This window comes from Sturnus vulgaris, chromosome 22 (assembly GCF_052056855.1).
Source record: "Sturnus vulgaris isolate bStuVul1 chromosome 22, bStuVul1.hap1, whole genome shotgun sequence".
NCBI lineage: Eukaryota > Metazoa > Chordata > Aves > Passeriformes > Sturnidae > Sturnus > Sturnus vulgaris.
The window spans coordinates 9,316,616-9,331,976 of record NC_142264.1 but is presented as its reverse complement, the minus strand read 5'-3'; the positions used below and the strand labels follow the sequence as shown (position 1 = coordinate 9,331,976).

The following is a 15,361-nucleotide window of genomic DNA, read 5'->3' as shown; positions in this document are numbered from 1 at the left end:
AGAAACAACTCAGGCCCTGTGGGTTCTGCAGAGTGGAGCTGCAGGCAACAAACTATTTCCCTCAATATTCGTGGGAATTCACTGGGACAACCCAGATGGGATGTACTTGTTTAGAATCCATGGTGCTTTGGGGTGCCTAAATGACAGTTAAGCCCCAATAGCCAGGAGCATGTCAGTCACCCTGATGTGTGTCTGGAGCTAAAATAGAGAACGTGTTTTCTGGTGTCCATTTATCTATCTTATACTTTTTATTTCCTTCTTATTGGTATTTGCTGACAGCAGCAGAACTGCAGTTGCACATGAGCAGACTTTATTATCTGCCAGAAGATCTCTGCCGTGGTTCAGCCTGAGTGAGAAGCAAGGGCCCTATGTATAAACATAAAGAATCTACAGACAGTTAGAAAATCCTCATTATCTATCATTTCCACAGTTGAATTGTAACCAAAGGCCTGCAAGCATCTTTGTTTCAAAGACAGTGAGTGAGTTCATCTAGAATCTCCTTTTAAGTAGATTTCTGCTGTCCAGGCAATCTGGGGATTTATTCTGCAAACTTATTGAGGGGCTGACATGAACGAGCTGCTCTATAGAGAGCTGGGAGGAAGGAATACGTTACTGTATTAGTCTCCTTTCTTCTCATAAGTTCCTAATTTTGTTATATTATGCCTTTTTTATTACCAAAACACCAGTTTTAAAATATCAATCTATCTTATAATTTAGTAAATACATCTGGAAATGTTTTTATCTGTCAGAAAAAGAAGTGGTTGTAGGTTTCTGCATGGCAGAGTAGTGGTTCAGTGTCAGGGTGGCTCAAGGGGCAGGGATTTAATTCAGTGGCATGTGCAAAGCAAAAGTGAAGTGTCAGGAGGCCACGCTGAGCTCATTGCCTAATTACCCACTTACTATCTGTGTGGAAGTCCCAAAGCTTCTAAACAAGAGCTGGCTGATATCCTTTTCTCGTGGACCCTGTGATCTATTCCAATTCAAGAAGGTGCAGTGACTGACAGACCAGAGCACCTGAGTCCAGGAGTTCCTGGCATCTCACTGGCTTGTTTCTATTTCTGACAGTGGGAGGATTCTTCCTCGGCAGGTTCCAAATCTCAGCCAGGAATCCCAGAGCTCACCCCTCTGCTGTCAGATCACTGAGCCAGAGCTCAGTGGATTGCATTTCCAGGTGCAGGATGAATGAAGTCTCAGGAATTTCCCTGATATTGCTGACTCCATGATAACCTCTTTATTTTTTCTACCTTCTTCAGATGGTTTGAGCAAAGAACACATCAAAAGGTGTAGGTGTGTCTCTCATCAACTAAATACCAGCAGTCAGGTTATCTGAAATCTTTGTCTTTCACTGGAAAGAAAGTGCCTTCAGGGGATCTCAATGTGTACCCCAAAAGTACACAGCAAAACAGCTCTTGAGTAGAGGCAGCAGCAGCACCCCCATCCTGCTCACTGAAACACTCTGTGTTCACAATAACCCCCCTGCTTTGATCTCTAGCCAAGAATAACACAGACAGTCTATTAAAACATCTTTAATGACAAGATATAATTAAAAATATCTAACGTGCAACTCAAAGAAATGAATATGAAGCTTGTTTAAGTCTGTTTCCACACCCCTCTAAACTTGACTGGCAGGTTCTAAACCTTCATTAATCGGCCTAAAAATGCATGAATACCCCAATATTATGAGGGGTGTGTGTCCTGTATTATCAGTTGGAAGCACAAGGGACGAATAATCAGATTTGAAAGGATTTAGGTGCCATGGTAGCTTTAAAAACCCTGCAAGGCACATCACTACATCTGTGAGCATTTACATTTCTGTTTAAAGTGGTCTGAAAAGCCTTGGAGACACTCGTCCCTGAGGCTCTTAACAGTCTGTGTGTTTTAAGTCTCTGAAGCAGTCGAGAAGTGAGCTCTAAATGCCTTAGTCAAAGGACAGTGTTTGTGACTCGATCCCTTTTCTTTGCAGTAATGCAGAATTTGTACAGCACCTCATCTTTCAGATGAACAGAGCAGACCAGAGGAGCTGGAATGACTGCCAGATCCCAGAGAAATCCTGATTATTATGATTATTAGATCATAAAGTAACTCTGGTCATGGTCTAATATGAAAGTGACAATTAGGAAAGCTTCTGTTCCTCAGTCTGCTCTGGTCAGTGTCAGCTGAGACACTTCTAGAGTCAGCAAGAGAAGCAGGTCAGTGCAAATGAACAAACAGGTGAACCTCAGCCTAGCATGAGCCCAGCCTTAGCAAATGTGAAATTAAATCTGTTAATTTGAGTCCTCCCTAAAGAGTTTTAATTGGCAATTTTAACCCTGTGTGGCCATGACTCAGCCGAGAGACAAAAACTCAGCGGTGCTCTGTGCCCTTTGTTTCTCCTTTGATCCTCTGCACATTTTGTAGAGGGCCAAGACTAAGAAGGATTGGCTTTGAAGGATTCCTGATCAGCAGGAGCACTCATTGGAAGGGACACATGGCCATCATCACTGAGATGGAAGCACAGACAGATCAGACAGAAAATACCTGCATTTTCCCTAGAACATGGAAGCAGTTGGCTTTTATATTCTGACTGTACTTTAATCCCCTTCCAATCTTCACTAACGGCAATACTGCAGGTATTATCTCTTGAGAGGCCACAGAGGAGGACAGGGACTTTTTTCCAGACCACCTCTTCTGATTTGACAGGATTATACAATGTTAACTTCACATTAGCTCAGGGCCTGCCTGCTCAGAGGCATCACTTCGTGTCTGACATGAGTAATCCCAGCTGTAGCCCAAGGAAGAGCCATGCAGGCTGTTCTTGTTTGGAGAATGAATAGCTTGCCATCCACCAGGAATCACAGACTTCCTGTGGAGCAGGATCCATTGTCTCAAAGTACAGTAGTGCAAGTACCAGCAAGCTGCTGGAAGCCCTGCAGGAAAATCACTTGCATCCTCCAGTGACTTACACCTCTGTGATTTCTGTCTGGACCCTGTTAACTGTGCTCTGACAAGAGTCTTGAGTCACAGAAAAGTGTCAGTCATCAAAAACACTGCTGTTCCTGTGGCTGGAGCTGCTCTCCTTGACCATGACTCGGTACGAGATGCGCAGGAAAGAGCCCATGAGCAGCACCACGAAGAGGATCAGGAGCAGGGACCAGACCCCCGGCTCAATCCCCTTGAGGAAGCTTGGGCTGTCCTGGGCCATGGTGCTGGTCAGACTCAGCAGGTACCCAAGAGTCCAGCCAGATGATCCATCACCCATCTATTGAAATAAAAAGGAGAGGTCAGAAGAGAAGGAGATGGCCTGGACCCCAGCTGTACTTCTGTGCATGGACCCAAGGCTTTGTATGTTATATCTGAGAGTGATCCAAGGATTTGGCTTGAAATGAGGAGCTCTCCCACTCTCAGTGCCCTGAGTACACCAACATGGCCTTCATGGCCTTCCACCCACACCTCTGCCCACAGGCATGGGCAGTCCCCATAAGCTCTGGCCTGGGCAGCCCCCTCTCTCCTGAGCTGTGCTGTAGGGGAGTGCTGTTCTCTGCTTACTGATGGGATTTTCCGGTGGATAGTTGTCTCTCTGGCCATGGCTGAACCTCAGACCTATGGTTTAGGTTGCTTGTCTTTGTCTTTCCAGGCTGGGCTCTCTGGGGGTCCTGGACCAACCTCATTACCTTGCCTTTTCTGATGGTCCCTGCTTGGCCCAGCTCAGTGGGACCATGGCTGTGATTGTCAGCTGTGAAGAGGTCTGGGAACAGGCTTTCTTTTCTTTTGTGAAGGGAATGACCTGAATCAAATCCCCCTGTCCTTAGGGCCTCCAGATCCTGGAGCAATTTCAGACCTTATTAGAGATTAGGTTAGATTATTAGATATTAGGAAGATATGCTTCTCTGTGAGGGTGGGGAGGTCCTGGCACAGATTGTCCACAGAAGCTGTGGCTGCCCCTGGATCTCTAAAAGTGTCCAAGGCCAGGTTGGATGGCACTTGGAGCAACCTGGGATAGGGGAAGGTGTCCCTGCCCATGGCAGGGAGTGGAATGAGAGGAGCTTTAAGTTTCCTTCAATCCAAAATCAGTCTAGGATTCTAGAATTATAAAGCATTTATCAACTCTCGTGAGTATAAAGGTGGTTGCAGAAAGGTAGGGAAGCACCTTTTGGCTCAGGAAATGTTCATCAGCAGCTTGTTCTTAGCATTGAGTAGAGATCAAGCTGTACTTCCTTCCCTGTCAACACAGACTTCTAAAGAAGGTGTTGATCCAGAGAAGTTTTTTGACCCATGTGTTTTTCAGAGGACAAGTGTCATCTCTGGCTCTCTGACACTGGTTTTCTTGTTTATCAGAACTGTGAATCTATTTTGCAAAACTATCCTGCTGGAGAAGCCCAGCTGGTTAGGGCTTGTCAGTGTAGGAACTGGCTGTACTGGGACCAGCTTTCCTGGTAACTGGGAACACTGTGCTGTAGGAACTGACCTTCTGGAATGCAGTCCAAGCAGGCTGGTCAAAGTCAAGTGTGTATCCTGTTGTACTGAGATGGAAGATGAAGGCAGACACAGTGCAGTAATCAACAAGTGTATCCAGGCTCGCTTGGGACTCCCTAGTCAGCTGGTGCCATTTCCAGGGAAAAAAAAAGATGGAGGAGAAAAATAAAATAAGTAAATACTCAGTAGCTGAATTTCAGGCCTGCTACAGCCTCCCCTTTCCTGTTCTGAGACTGACTGTGGAACTGGAGGAGGGCTTTGTGTCCTCCTGTGCAGACTGAAACCACATTTCCTGCACTCACTGGGATGTGGGGTAGAAATTAGTGTCGTCTGTTACTGCTTTTGTTCCCATCTTACTAAGCCAGATCCAAGAGCAGCAGGACTGACAGCCAGGTTGCCTTGCTGGAGAATTGCTTGGTAGGATTGATTCCCTGCTCTGTAATTAGGTAGAGCTGATGCTGCAGCCTTCCTCCCAACTGGAACATTGGGATCTTTCTGCTCCTTCCAGAAGAGAATGCTTTCAGGGACTGCTTATGGGCTCATTAACAAACCCTGGAGAAATTGTCCCATTTGAATGTTACTGTGGATGTTCTATCAGTGTAAGTGCAAATGAGGGTGACCTCATAACCACCAACTCAGGGAAAGAACTGATAAACTCCCCCTGGCTTGGGCCCTGTGGGCCCAGGTGAAATGGGAGCAACCCTGTAGTCTGAGTGGATGTGTCCCCTGCACTAAAGGACAGAAGGATAACAGTGAGACCAAGGTGATGTACAGGAGTGAGTAGACAGCTTTCCTGTTTGCTTTTTAAAATACTGTAAAAGGTATTTGTAGCTTTTCATTTAATTAGGTCCAGGTGTTACCAGCAGCAGAGAAAGGAAAAGAAGTAGAGCCTCTTTCCTCAAAGTTAAAAAAACCAAAAAAACAAAAACAAAAGCCCCCAAACAAACAAACAAACAAACCTCAAAAACAACACAAAAAACCAAAAGCAATGAAATTGAGACAAATCCAAAATTTTCCCCAGTAAGTTACAGCTTTGTCAGTCTAAAGGCTTTTGCAACAAACTGTTCCTTGCTTCCCACTCTCCCTGCACACCGAGGTATTCCACAGTTACCTCTTGGACAGACATCCCACACAGCCTCTTGACAGCCTGACCCAAGTCAGGAGAAGGTACAGTTCCTCTTATGAAGTCCATGGCCTCAGAAACCACCTACAACAGCAGCAGAGATAATCACCAGGTGGGACTGTGCTCTGTGTCCTTGTACTGCACACCAGAAATTACCCCTGGGGAAGTGAGGGGCAGTGGCTGAGCATTGCCAGGGTGCCCTTGGTGTGCAGGGCTGGTTCCAGTGCCTTGGAAGGGCTCAAGGGACATGAGCAGAGCTGTTGCTGTCTGGAGATGGAAACAGGTCTGCTCCCAGCATGCATCCAGCAGCCTTCCTCACCCTGCCTGGATAAGTAGACTGGTCATAGAATCAAAAAATCATATTGGTTGCAGAAGATGTCTAAAATCAAGTTCAACCATTAACTCAGCACTGCCAAGCACACCACTAAACAACAAGTGCCACATCTATACAGCTTTTAAATTCCTCCAGGGATGGTGATTCCAGCACTGCCCTGGGCAGCTTGTGCCAGGGCTTGACAACCCTTTTGGTGACGGAATTTTCCCCATATCCAGTTTAAACCTCCCCTGCCCAGCCTGAGGCCGTTCCCTCTCCTCCTGTCCCTGTTCCCTGGAGCACAGCCCGACCCCCCCCGGCTGTCCCCTCCTGTCAGGGAGTTGTGCAGAGCCACAAGGGCCCCCCTGAGCCTCCTTTTCTCCAGGCTGAGCCCCTTCCCAGCTCCCTCAGCCTCTCCTGGGGCTCCAGCCCCTTCCCAGCTCTGTTCCCTGCCCTGGACATGCTCAGTGTCCTTCTTGCAGTGAGGGGCCCAGAGCTGAGCACAACATTCATGGTGTGACCTCAGCAGTGCTGAGGACTAGGACATGATCCCAATGCTCCTCGGCATCATGTCCATGGGAGACTCAGAGCTGGGGAAATTTCTATAGTTACCCTCCCTGGAAATGCACTCAGCTTGTCCTGGGATCTTGAGCTACTCCTGCCTTAACAATCCAGTGACTTTGGCCTCTAAATCCAGGTTTTCAGGTAGAAGGGTGCTTGTGTGCAGCATGACCAGAAGTTTGCTAAGAGAGGGGCAGAGATCTCCAGTTTTACCACAGAGCTGGTGTGGGAAGACCTGCTCAGCACACAACTCCTGACTGTCCCATCCCTGCTGGCTCCATGGAGCCCCAGAGTTGGTCTCAGCAGCAGACACTGAGGAGACAGGGATGAAAAAAGCTCCCCCACAGTCACTGTGGGAAGCCAGTGGTCCATGTTTGAACAGCTATGTGGCAATGGTGGGGAGAGGGCAGGAGTGTCATGGTCTAGATGTTCCCACTGTATTTATTAATGGCCAAACTGGTCCCATTTCATGGGTTCCTCATACCAGTTGCTTACCCCAGTGTGAATGAGAACTCACCAGAAACCTGGGCTGAAGGGGCTTGAGACCACTGCTGAGGGAATGCTTGAAGAAGCTGCAGGAAGAGGAGGAGTTGAGCAGGCTTTGCACGAGGCTCATGCAGGCTGTGGGATTGCTGGAGCCTGTGATGTTGAAGACCTCCTTGGGGCCAGGGGTGTCCCGTGTGTCATGACTGACAGCACAAGGCCCAGCATGCACTGATTGCCACTGCACTTCCCGGGAGTAGGTGAGGGGCCAGCAGGGATTGGACACGGTTTTAGCACTTCTCTGATCCTGGAGGCAGAATAAAACAAGGACAGAGGCAGCAAGAGAGGACATTGGTGTCCCAGGGCTTCACACAGGAAGACAGAATGTAACATGGTTAGGAACTGCTTTCCCCAAGCACCACAATGCTGAGATGGAGCAGGGAGGCTGTGAAAGCTTTGCTAAATCTTATGGCATTGAGTCAATCACGAGGCCCAGCCAGGTCCCAGCTCCTGCTGAGCTCAGGGCAGTGAAGTGACTGGACCTGCTGGCAGGCCATGAGTCCCAGCCCTACCCACCCTCCCTTAGAGCACAAATACAATTTCATGCATCCTGTGCTCTTTCTAGTTGCAGGAAGGAGGCTGTTCTGATTTGCCTTCCAGGTGGTTCAACCCCACAAGAATCAGTGTTTCTTATCTCCAACCATTTCCCAGTATAACTGTGGTGAAGTTGGTGTCCTATGTGTGACATTCAGGTCTCAAGTAAGGGGAAGTGGGCTTTATAGGGAGGAAAGTGAATGAGCAGAGAGCAATTAATTCCTGAAAAACACAGTTTTGATGAGGACTAAGGTGATTCTTGAGTTTGTCCCATACTATACCACTCTTTTCCTCCCCACCATTCCCCAAGTGGAAGAACCAAAACACCTGCATGTTTTCAAAATGAAATATTGCTCTTTTAAAGATGCTTCAGGGTTAAAGTCAGCAAAGGAAATACTTCAAATGGAAGGTCCCAGTTGGTTCCTGAGTGCTTCCATTCTAGGATGGAGGAACAGTTCCTAGGAGCCAAGGCAAGCCTTGTCTCTGCTCACCCTGAAGGTGATTTGACACCTCTGGAGAGCAATTTTTTGCTTGTGTGTATTAAGCAGGACCTGTAAGTAGGAAAGCCTTGAATTGGTGCCTGTGTGTCTGCTTGGAGGGAAAGTTTTGCAAGGCTTTTTCTAATATATGCAAACAGCCTAAAGAGAGATTGACTTTAAAGTGACTGACACTTTGCCAATTACCACACCTTGTGCAGCTGTCATTTAGTGATGCTGTGCCCTGAGCAGACACTCACCTGGATGAGCAGGGAGAGCAGCCTGCTGCGGAGCTGCTCCGTGCCGTGGCAGGGGCACTGGCGGGTGAGCACCCTGTGTGTCTGCCCATAGAGCTGCAGCCTCACTCCCTCCTTTGGGGTCTGCTTCTCCTTTTCCAGCTCGGAAGTGAGCTGTGCTGAGCTTCCTCCCACAGACAGCACTCCTGCCATCCCCTTCCTGGAGGGAACCAACTGTCCTCGCCAGTCATACTGACCCAAAAAGAACAAGAGAGGTCAATCCTTGAGACTTGTCCATCTCAGTCACAGCCAGGTCCAACATTAGTGCACAGAGAGAGAAAAGAGCTCGATGGTGCCCACAGCCCAACTCTTTTTTGCCCACAAGACATTAGGATGCTGAACCAGTGGCTTTGGAGGGAGCAGAGGAGCCATTGTACAGGCACTGCCACCCGCACAGAGCCTTCCCACAGCCTGGGGACAAACAGGGCTGCCCAGCCTGCATGGCTGCAGCAGGCAGTGGGCTCAGCAGGCAGGAGAAGGGGACAGTGGAGAGAGTGGTGGGGAGTGGTGGCAGGGAGGTTTCCAATGGGGAAGATAGGGGTTTCAAGTGCTGCCTTGATGCTAAAGTGATATTTCTGTCAGAAGAACCCTGTGGCATCATCTCCAGCAGTCCAGAACTGACTTTGGCAATGCTGAAGTTGGCAGCACAGGCAGGAGAGTTTACATGGGGTAAACACTCTGTGCCTGGCTGGGGGAGGCCATATTGCTGTCAACAGGTCTGACAATTCCCTAACCAGTGTGTGCTTGCTGCTGGTTATCAGAGCTGCTTTTCACATCCCTGATGAGGAATTACTCAGTCTGAACCACCTTTCTCCTGCCCTCTGCATTCTTTTTGAGACCCTTTGGCTTGAGAAGTGATTGGTGAAACAAGAAAACGGAGTTTTTGGTTTTTTTGTTTAGCAAGTGCCTTCTAAATACCTCCCTTGTCCCACTGTTGCTTTTGCTTTGGCAGCAACAGAATCTGCTTCTCTACCATCACAAGATTCCCCATGAGACAGCTGGACTCCAGTGGCAATGCCACAGCACTCCACAGACAGCTGCAACTCGTGTTTGACAGAGGCACTGCAGGGGAGCTCCTGGGGATGCCCCATGGCCAGGCTGTGTAAGGCCATCCCCGTGAGCATCCTGGATGTGCTGGCCAGAAAGCCTCAGGTCTGTTAGGGCAACTGCATGGGTGTGTTCATGGAAGGCCAGAGCGGAGGTTTGGTTCTTCAGCCTAGTTATGACCATGGAATCACAGAATGGTTTTGGCTGTGAGGAATATTAAATGTCACCTCATTGCAACCTCCTGCTATGGGCAGGGACACCTTCCACTATCCCAGGGTGCTCCAAGCCCCATCCAACCTGGCCTTGGACAGTTTCAGGGATGGGGGAATGGGGCAGCCACAGCTGCTCTGGGCACCCTGTGCCAGGGCCTCACCACCTCACCTCAACCAGCTGGTGCTGGATCAAAGCTGCCTCCTCTGAAAGGAAGTGGAAGTTGTGCTGAAGTGCTGTTTTAAGTACAGAGGTTTACCCATCCCACCACTTGTCTCTGTGGCTGTCTGTTAACAGAAGCTGCTCAGTCCAGCTCTGTGTGCCCCAGGAAGAATCATCCTTTACCTTGAAGAAGTTCTCCAGGACATAGTTAACAGCAACCCAATTGAGTGCTTCTTCCTCTGGGCTGGACAGGACTTGTGCCCCTTGAAAACTGAAGGGGGATGACTTCAGAGTGCCAGTCAGAGCTGCAAGGAGACTGTCAGAGAGGATGGGATGGGTGAGGCTAAACACAAAAGAAAAAGAAGGCACATTTGGTGTTACAGGACCCTGCCAGGAGCAGCCTGCAGTGGAGGCACACTACAGGGCTTCTGCTATGCTCCCTACTTTGGGTAGTAGCCCAGAGACACAATGACAAACCCACTCCTGCTGCTGCTTCCCTCTCCCCTCGCATGGCACTGGAGGCAAGAACAGCAGAGGGATGGTTTGAACAATTGGGCCACCATTCAAGAATTTAGGATCTTAGGGTCTCTCTGTCACTGAGGAAATCTTCTGGCCCTATCCCACTGGCCTGGTCCCCTCCAGACCTTCCTTTTCCCCAGTGAGATAAAGGTCCCAGTAATGTGGTGACTGAGAAGAGGGTCCACAAGTGTGTGATAAGGTGAATCTTCCCACCATTTCCAATTTGCTGACAAGAAACAGCCCATGTGGGCTGTCACACAAACTGAAAACACTTGAGCTTCCAGACTGATGGGTGTTTTCCCAAGCACTAATTGTGAAAGTGTAATTGTGAAGGAGACACTACCAGCCTGGCAGCATTTGCAGGACTGTCATCTTCATGGCTGCCTGGGCTGACACATGGAGACACAGCCATGCCATGCTCTTCTCTTCAGGGCCTGAGGAAGCTTTACCTGACTAAGGATGGCTCACACTGCAGAGCAGACAGGGTGAGATGCCTGTGCAGAATGATCCCCTGATGTGTGCTGATCTCTGGGTGTGGGTTTGCAACACTCACTCACTTCAGTTGCCTCATGCTGGCAGTGGCTCCCAAGTACAGGGGGGTTTGGCTGTGCTGCTCTGCTGGGATTTCATTCTGGGCCCAGTTCAAACATGGCTCCAAGCTCTTCCCAGCTTTCTGAGGAGAATCTGAGTAGCTGGAGACTCCAGGACCTGAGGACCATGGAACAGAATGGAATTTTAAGGGAAGTTAGGGGAGAACTGTGAGAGCTGTTACCATAGAGATTGCTATCCTAGGATATGGTTAAGACAGAACCTGTCACAGGTGGAATGAAGGTCTTCCAGGTATCCATCCTGCTAAAATACAGACCTGGTACCAAAACATATGTGCACAGAAATGCCAAATTACACCAAGACTACTCTAGTTCTGCAGCTTAGACATCTATACCAGCCACATGACTGCTGCAGCAGCTGAGGCTGTCTCAGCCCACAGAGGAAGAAATGTGGCTTTAGTTGCTATAAAAATAAGCAAAGGACACACGGAGGCTGTGTCACCTCTCTTCTCTAGCCACTGACAAGTACTCTGCTAGCAAGCAAGACACCTCTGCCCTAGAGGAAGCCAGTGCTCTGCAGAGGGAAGTTGTGTGCCAGCCTTGACTCATTTTTTCCAGCAAGTCAATGGGGTCTTAAATGTTGAACTACTACCCAGAAAAAGCCCCATTCTCCTAATTCCCTCATCACGAGTTTTGCTCTCTGGGGCCCTGTGCAGGGCTGAGCTGCAGCTTCCCTGCAGGGCTGTGGCTGTGCTGCCATGCAGACAGGGCCACTCACACCTGGGCTGGAGACCTGCCTGGGCCTCCTGTGCTGCTGCTGACAGAACCTGCCTCCCAGAGCTGCTGCTTAACCCAGCCCCTGAACCAGGGACACAAGGTTTCAGGGAGCCTTCTTGCATCTCCTGTGTGTGATTTGTGTTGTTTACAGCCTGCAAGGGCACAAAGCCTGTTCCCTGCTTGCTGTGCAGCTGCCTCCCACAGCACACTGCTGCTGAGGGCTCAGTCCTTCCCAGCATCCCGCTATAACCAGGCTTTAACATCAAAGCAAGATTAGGAGATAGGGAAGGAAAACCCCATGCATTAATGCATGAAACCCTCTCAGCTGGCATTGGCAGGGCCAAACTGATTCAAATTCGTGAGGAAAACCCCCAAATTCTCTGAAATGTGACACCGAAAGACAAGCTGAGCTCATGCACGTGCTGTCAAATGCCACACAAGGGATTGGAGTCTTTGCAGCTCTGTTGTCCTGGAGCTACCCCACTTACTGCCCAGGACACAGTCAGGAGGAGGCAGAAGATACCAGGAGTCATCCTGCAGATTTGTGTCCATTGCTGTTCACTGCCTCTCCTGGGTGAGAAGCTCCAGCAACCTTGGCTCTACCACTGATCCATGTGGACATCAGGACAAGCCCCATCCTCTTTGTGTGCTTCCCTGACTGCAGCAGCCCCAAAATCCTGACACCTGCTACTGCCAAGTGCCTGATGTCCAGCTGTGTGTGCCTAGGTCTGCCCAGTCGAGAAGAGCCATGCTGAAGAAAAGCAACTTGTGCTTCACTATTTCAGTGCACAGCTGGGTGGTGCAGGAGCCAAGGAGTTTGTGGCACTGGTCCCTGCTTTTCCATCTATCCCATGCCAGTCCCAGAAAATGGGCTCCTTACCTTGCACAGGACAGGAACTGCATCCTCTGATCACCCCAGTCTTGTTTGCATTGGTGGTTGTCCACTGGTAGATGAACAGGATGGTGCGGGATGGGCCAGCATCCAGAACAATGCCATACTGGAAAAACCCCAAAACATTCTCCTCAAAACCACCACTGAATGCATACTGATTGATATTGAAGGGTTACCCAGCATATATAGGTATTCTGGGTCACCCCTGGGCCTGCACTGCAGTGTTTGAGTTTGCTTGTCACATTCAAAGAACAGGAGAAGCCAGAAGATTATGAGGATTTGCAGGATCCATCTGCATTTCTGAATATGCATGAGGAACAGCAGGAGTGGAGAAACGCCCAGAAATACATCAGCCCTACAGTGGCATGCTCTGGAGCTGCTCCTGAAACCAGGCAGAGGGCTTCCCCTGAGAGCTGAGCCACCTGGAGCTCAGGAAAAACAGGTCCTAAAGCAGTGGGAGATGGCACTGTACGAGTTCTCCACTGATTCTGGGACACAAAACTGCTGCTGGTTGGTTTGCTCAGGCTTTTGTGCAGGAATTGGAGGGCTGCAGCTTGCTTGTCCCGAGGAACCCAGGACTCCTGTGTCTCTTTGATGTTCCACTGCAGCAATGATGTGACACAGGCTGGGTTTGCCCCGATGTGTGCAGAGCTGTGGGAGCTGCAGCAACCAGCACAGCCACTGTACAACACAGCAACCCCTCAGAGACAGAGATGGTGTGTTGGCAGGAAGAGCAGCAGCAGTGAACATGACCAGCTCAGCTCCTTGTCCCCTGGCAGCTCTGCTACTGCCCAAGCCAAGGGCTCTCTGTCTCTTTGTCCTCAGTGTTTGTCTGCTGCTGACCAAGCCTTGCTGCTCCCAGTATATGAGGGTGAGCAAGTGGAGGCCACTGGATTACCCTGCAGCACAGCTCTGGATGTCCCCACACCCAAAATAGCTCCAAAGCTAGCCTAGGGCTCCTCTGCTCCCTATTACATGAGCCCAGTTTGGGATATTTCCTACACAGGCAGGAAGGAAACTCATGAGCTCCATGGCAGTGCGTGGTCGAAGCTGTATCTCACACACAAATAGAGCTGTGACTGAGTGGGAAGAGAAACCTTCTGAGAGGTTGATATTAATGCCACCAGAAGGGTTTCAGCACCAGACAGAACTGGCTGCAGCCTCTGGGTGAGGCTGGCTGCCTGCTGCCCTCCTGGAGCTCCCAGTTGCACCAGTCCTGGCACCCAGGCCAGGGGCTGGTGGGGCTGGGCTGGAGCAGCAATGCGGAAGGAGGATGGAGCTCCCAGCCCGAGCCTGCTGGCACCCTCCCACACCAGTGACAGCTCGGATTGCCAGCAGGGACATGTTGGCTGCTGCAGAAGAGGAAGAAAGGAATGACATTGGTGGAGAAACATAGAATTTTTTTCCTTCTTCAGAAAATTAGAGGTTTCTGCTGGGAGAAGGGGAGGGATCACCACATTTATGTCCAGCTTAACAAGGAAAGGGCAGAATGCAGAGCAATAAGGGGGTTTTTAATCCAGTTTTGTTTCTGAGAGGAGCGTGGAGGAGGAGTGCTATCTCTAAACACACAGGATAACCTTCTGTGGGGTTAAACATGGTGTGCCACTGAGCTCATCTCAGCAATGGGAGCATCAAGAGACAGAGCAGGTGGGCATTAACCTCCCCCAGACCTGACCCAGCTGTGAGGAGCAGGCTGGCTCTTTGATTGAAATCAAGATAGGACCAAAGAGAATAATGCATGAAAGACAATTTGTTTTTAGGACAGAAGCAGCAGTTCAGGGGCACATTCCTACTGACTTTTGAGAGGGACCTAGCTCTTTCCCTCTAGTGACACCATGGGTTCCTTGTTGCTCTGGGGCAGCTCCTGACATGGGCTGCCTTCCCTCAGCCTGCCCTGAGCATCTCCACGGATCCATGGACCAGATCCAGCCTGTATTCCCTGACCAACCAAAGGAGAGGGCTTGTTTCTGGCTTGAAAACCTACAGCATGTTGAAAGATGCTAACCTGTCCTGACAGTCTTGTTCCAGTTCTCGCCTCAGTTTGTAAGTAGCTCAATAATAAAATAATGTAAAAAGCAACAAAACAGCCTGGTTTAAGTGCCTGTCTCACTCCTTGAGAGCCTTACCTTGGTCCTGAGCGGGGCCATGGGCACATCTTTGGTGGAGACACAGAGCAGCACGATGCCCGTGAGTCCTGCTACGATCACCAGCCAGGGGGGAAGCAGCTCACGCCAAGACATGAAGAATTTTCTCCTTTCACGAAATGAGGAAGCAGTGGAGCAGCAAACTGACACCGGCTGCTTTAACAACCTTTAAAAAGAGCAGAAAGGCGTGGCCAGGGCCAGGCTCTGACTTCAGCCCAGCCCCAAGCCACAGGGACCACAAGGACGCGTGGGCCTGGCCGTGGTGCGTCAGGCAGCTCTTCTTTCCCTTCCAGCACTGCTGTCCATAAATAACAGGAGGGCTCCGTGCCCATCCCAGTGCGAGCTTTGCAACGGCACCGCTGCAACCTCGAAACTGCCCCAGGCATTGGGGTTGAGGTAAACAGAAATGTGGGGTTAACTCAGCTGTGCAATAAGCAGAAGGCAGGCAAAACTCATCCCTTTGGTATTCCACGAGTGGTAGTGTGAGCTTCCAAATTAGAAGTGGGGAAACTGCTTGTCACTGGATTTACTTTATTCCTGAGGGCCTGAGCCCCCTTCCTGACAGCCTCCCTGTGGAAAATAACCAAAGCTCAGGCTTTATGAAACACCCGCCTGCTTTCTCCTGACAGTGCCACAAAGTCTCATCCCTGAAAATGGAAATTCTGAAGTAAACTCTGTGGCTGCTCACACTGAGGCAATTGGCTGATTGCTCATATCCACAGACTGGTCATGGATTTGAAGGTTAAAACAGGAATGGGGAAAGA

At 49.7% G+C, this 15,361-nt stretch overlaps 1 protein-coding gene across 2 annotated transcripts; it reads right to left on the bottom strand.

Annotated features, from left to right (window-relative positions):
* Positions 1 to 1,510: 1,510 nt before the first annotated feature.
* LOC106856024 (ectonucleoside triphosphate diphosphohydrolase 2-like) lies at positions 1,511 to 14,739 on the bottom strand. Of its 2 annotated transcripts, none has more exons than XM_014881103.2 (9): positions 14,580 to 14,739; positions 12,442 to 12,559; positions 10,794 to 10,944; positions 9,901 to 10,060; positions 8,263 to 8,490; positions 6,967 to 7,239; positions 5,564 to 5,659; positions 4,445 to 4,576; positions 1,511 to 3,238 (listed from the first exon to the last, which is right to left on the bottom strand). In XM_014881103.2, exons 1-9 carry the CDS (start codon positions 14,691 to 14,693, stop codon positions 3,011 to 3,013), a joined length of 1,500 nt encoding a protein of 499 aa, XP_014736589.2. In that variant the 5' UTR covers positions 14,694 to 14,739; the 3' UTR covers positions 1,511 to 3,010. The 2 variants fall into 2 exon arrangements, with proteins under 2 accessions (XP_014736589.2, XP_088033639.1); XM_088177513.1 differs by having other exon boundaries at positions 9,901 to 10,033.
* Between the last annotated feature and the right edge of the window lie 622 nt (positions 14,740 to 15,361).

Coding starts and splice junctions, on each gene's coding strand:
- LOC106856024 (XM_014881103.2), bottom strand. CDS start 14,693: ATGTCTTGGCGTGAGCTGCTTCCCCCCTGGCTGGTGATCGTAGCAGGA. Junction 8,491..9,900: donor TCCTGGAGAACTTCTTCAAG/GTAAAGGATGAT, acceptor TTTTTGGGTCAG/TATGACTGGCGAGGACAGTT. Junction 7,240..8,262: donor TGCTCTCCCTGCTCATCCAG/GTGAGTGTCTGC, acceptor TTCTGCCTCCAG/GATCAGAGAAGTGCTAAAAC.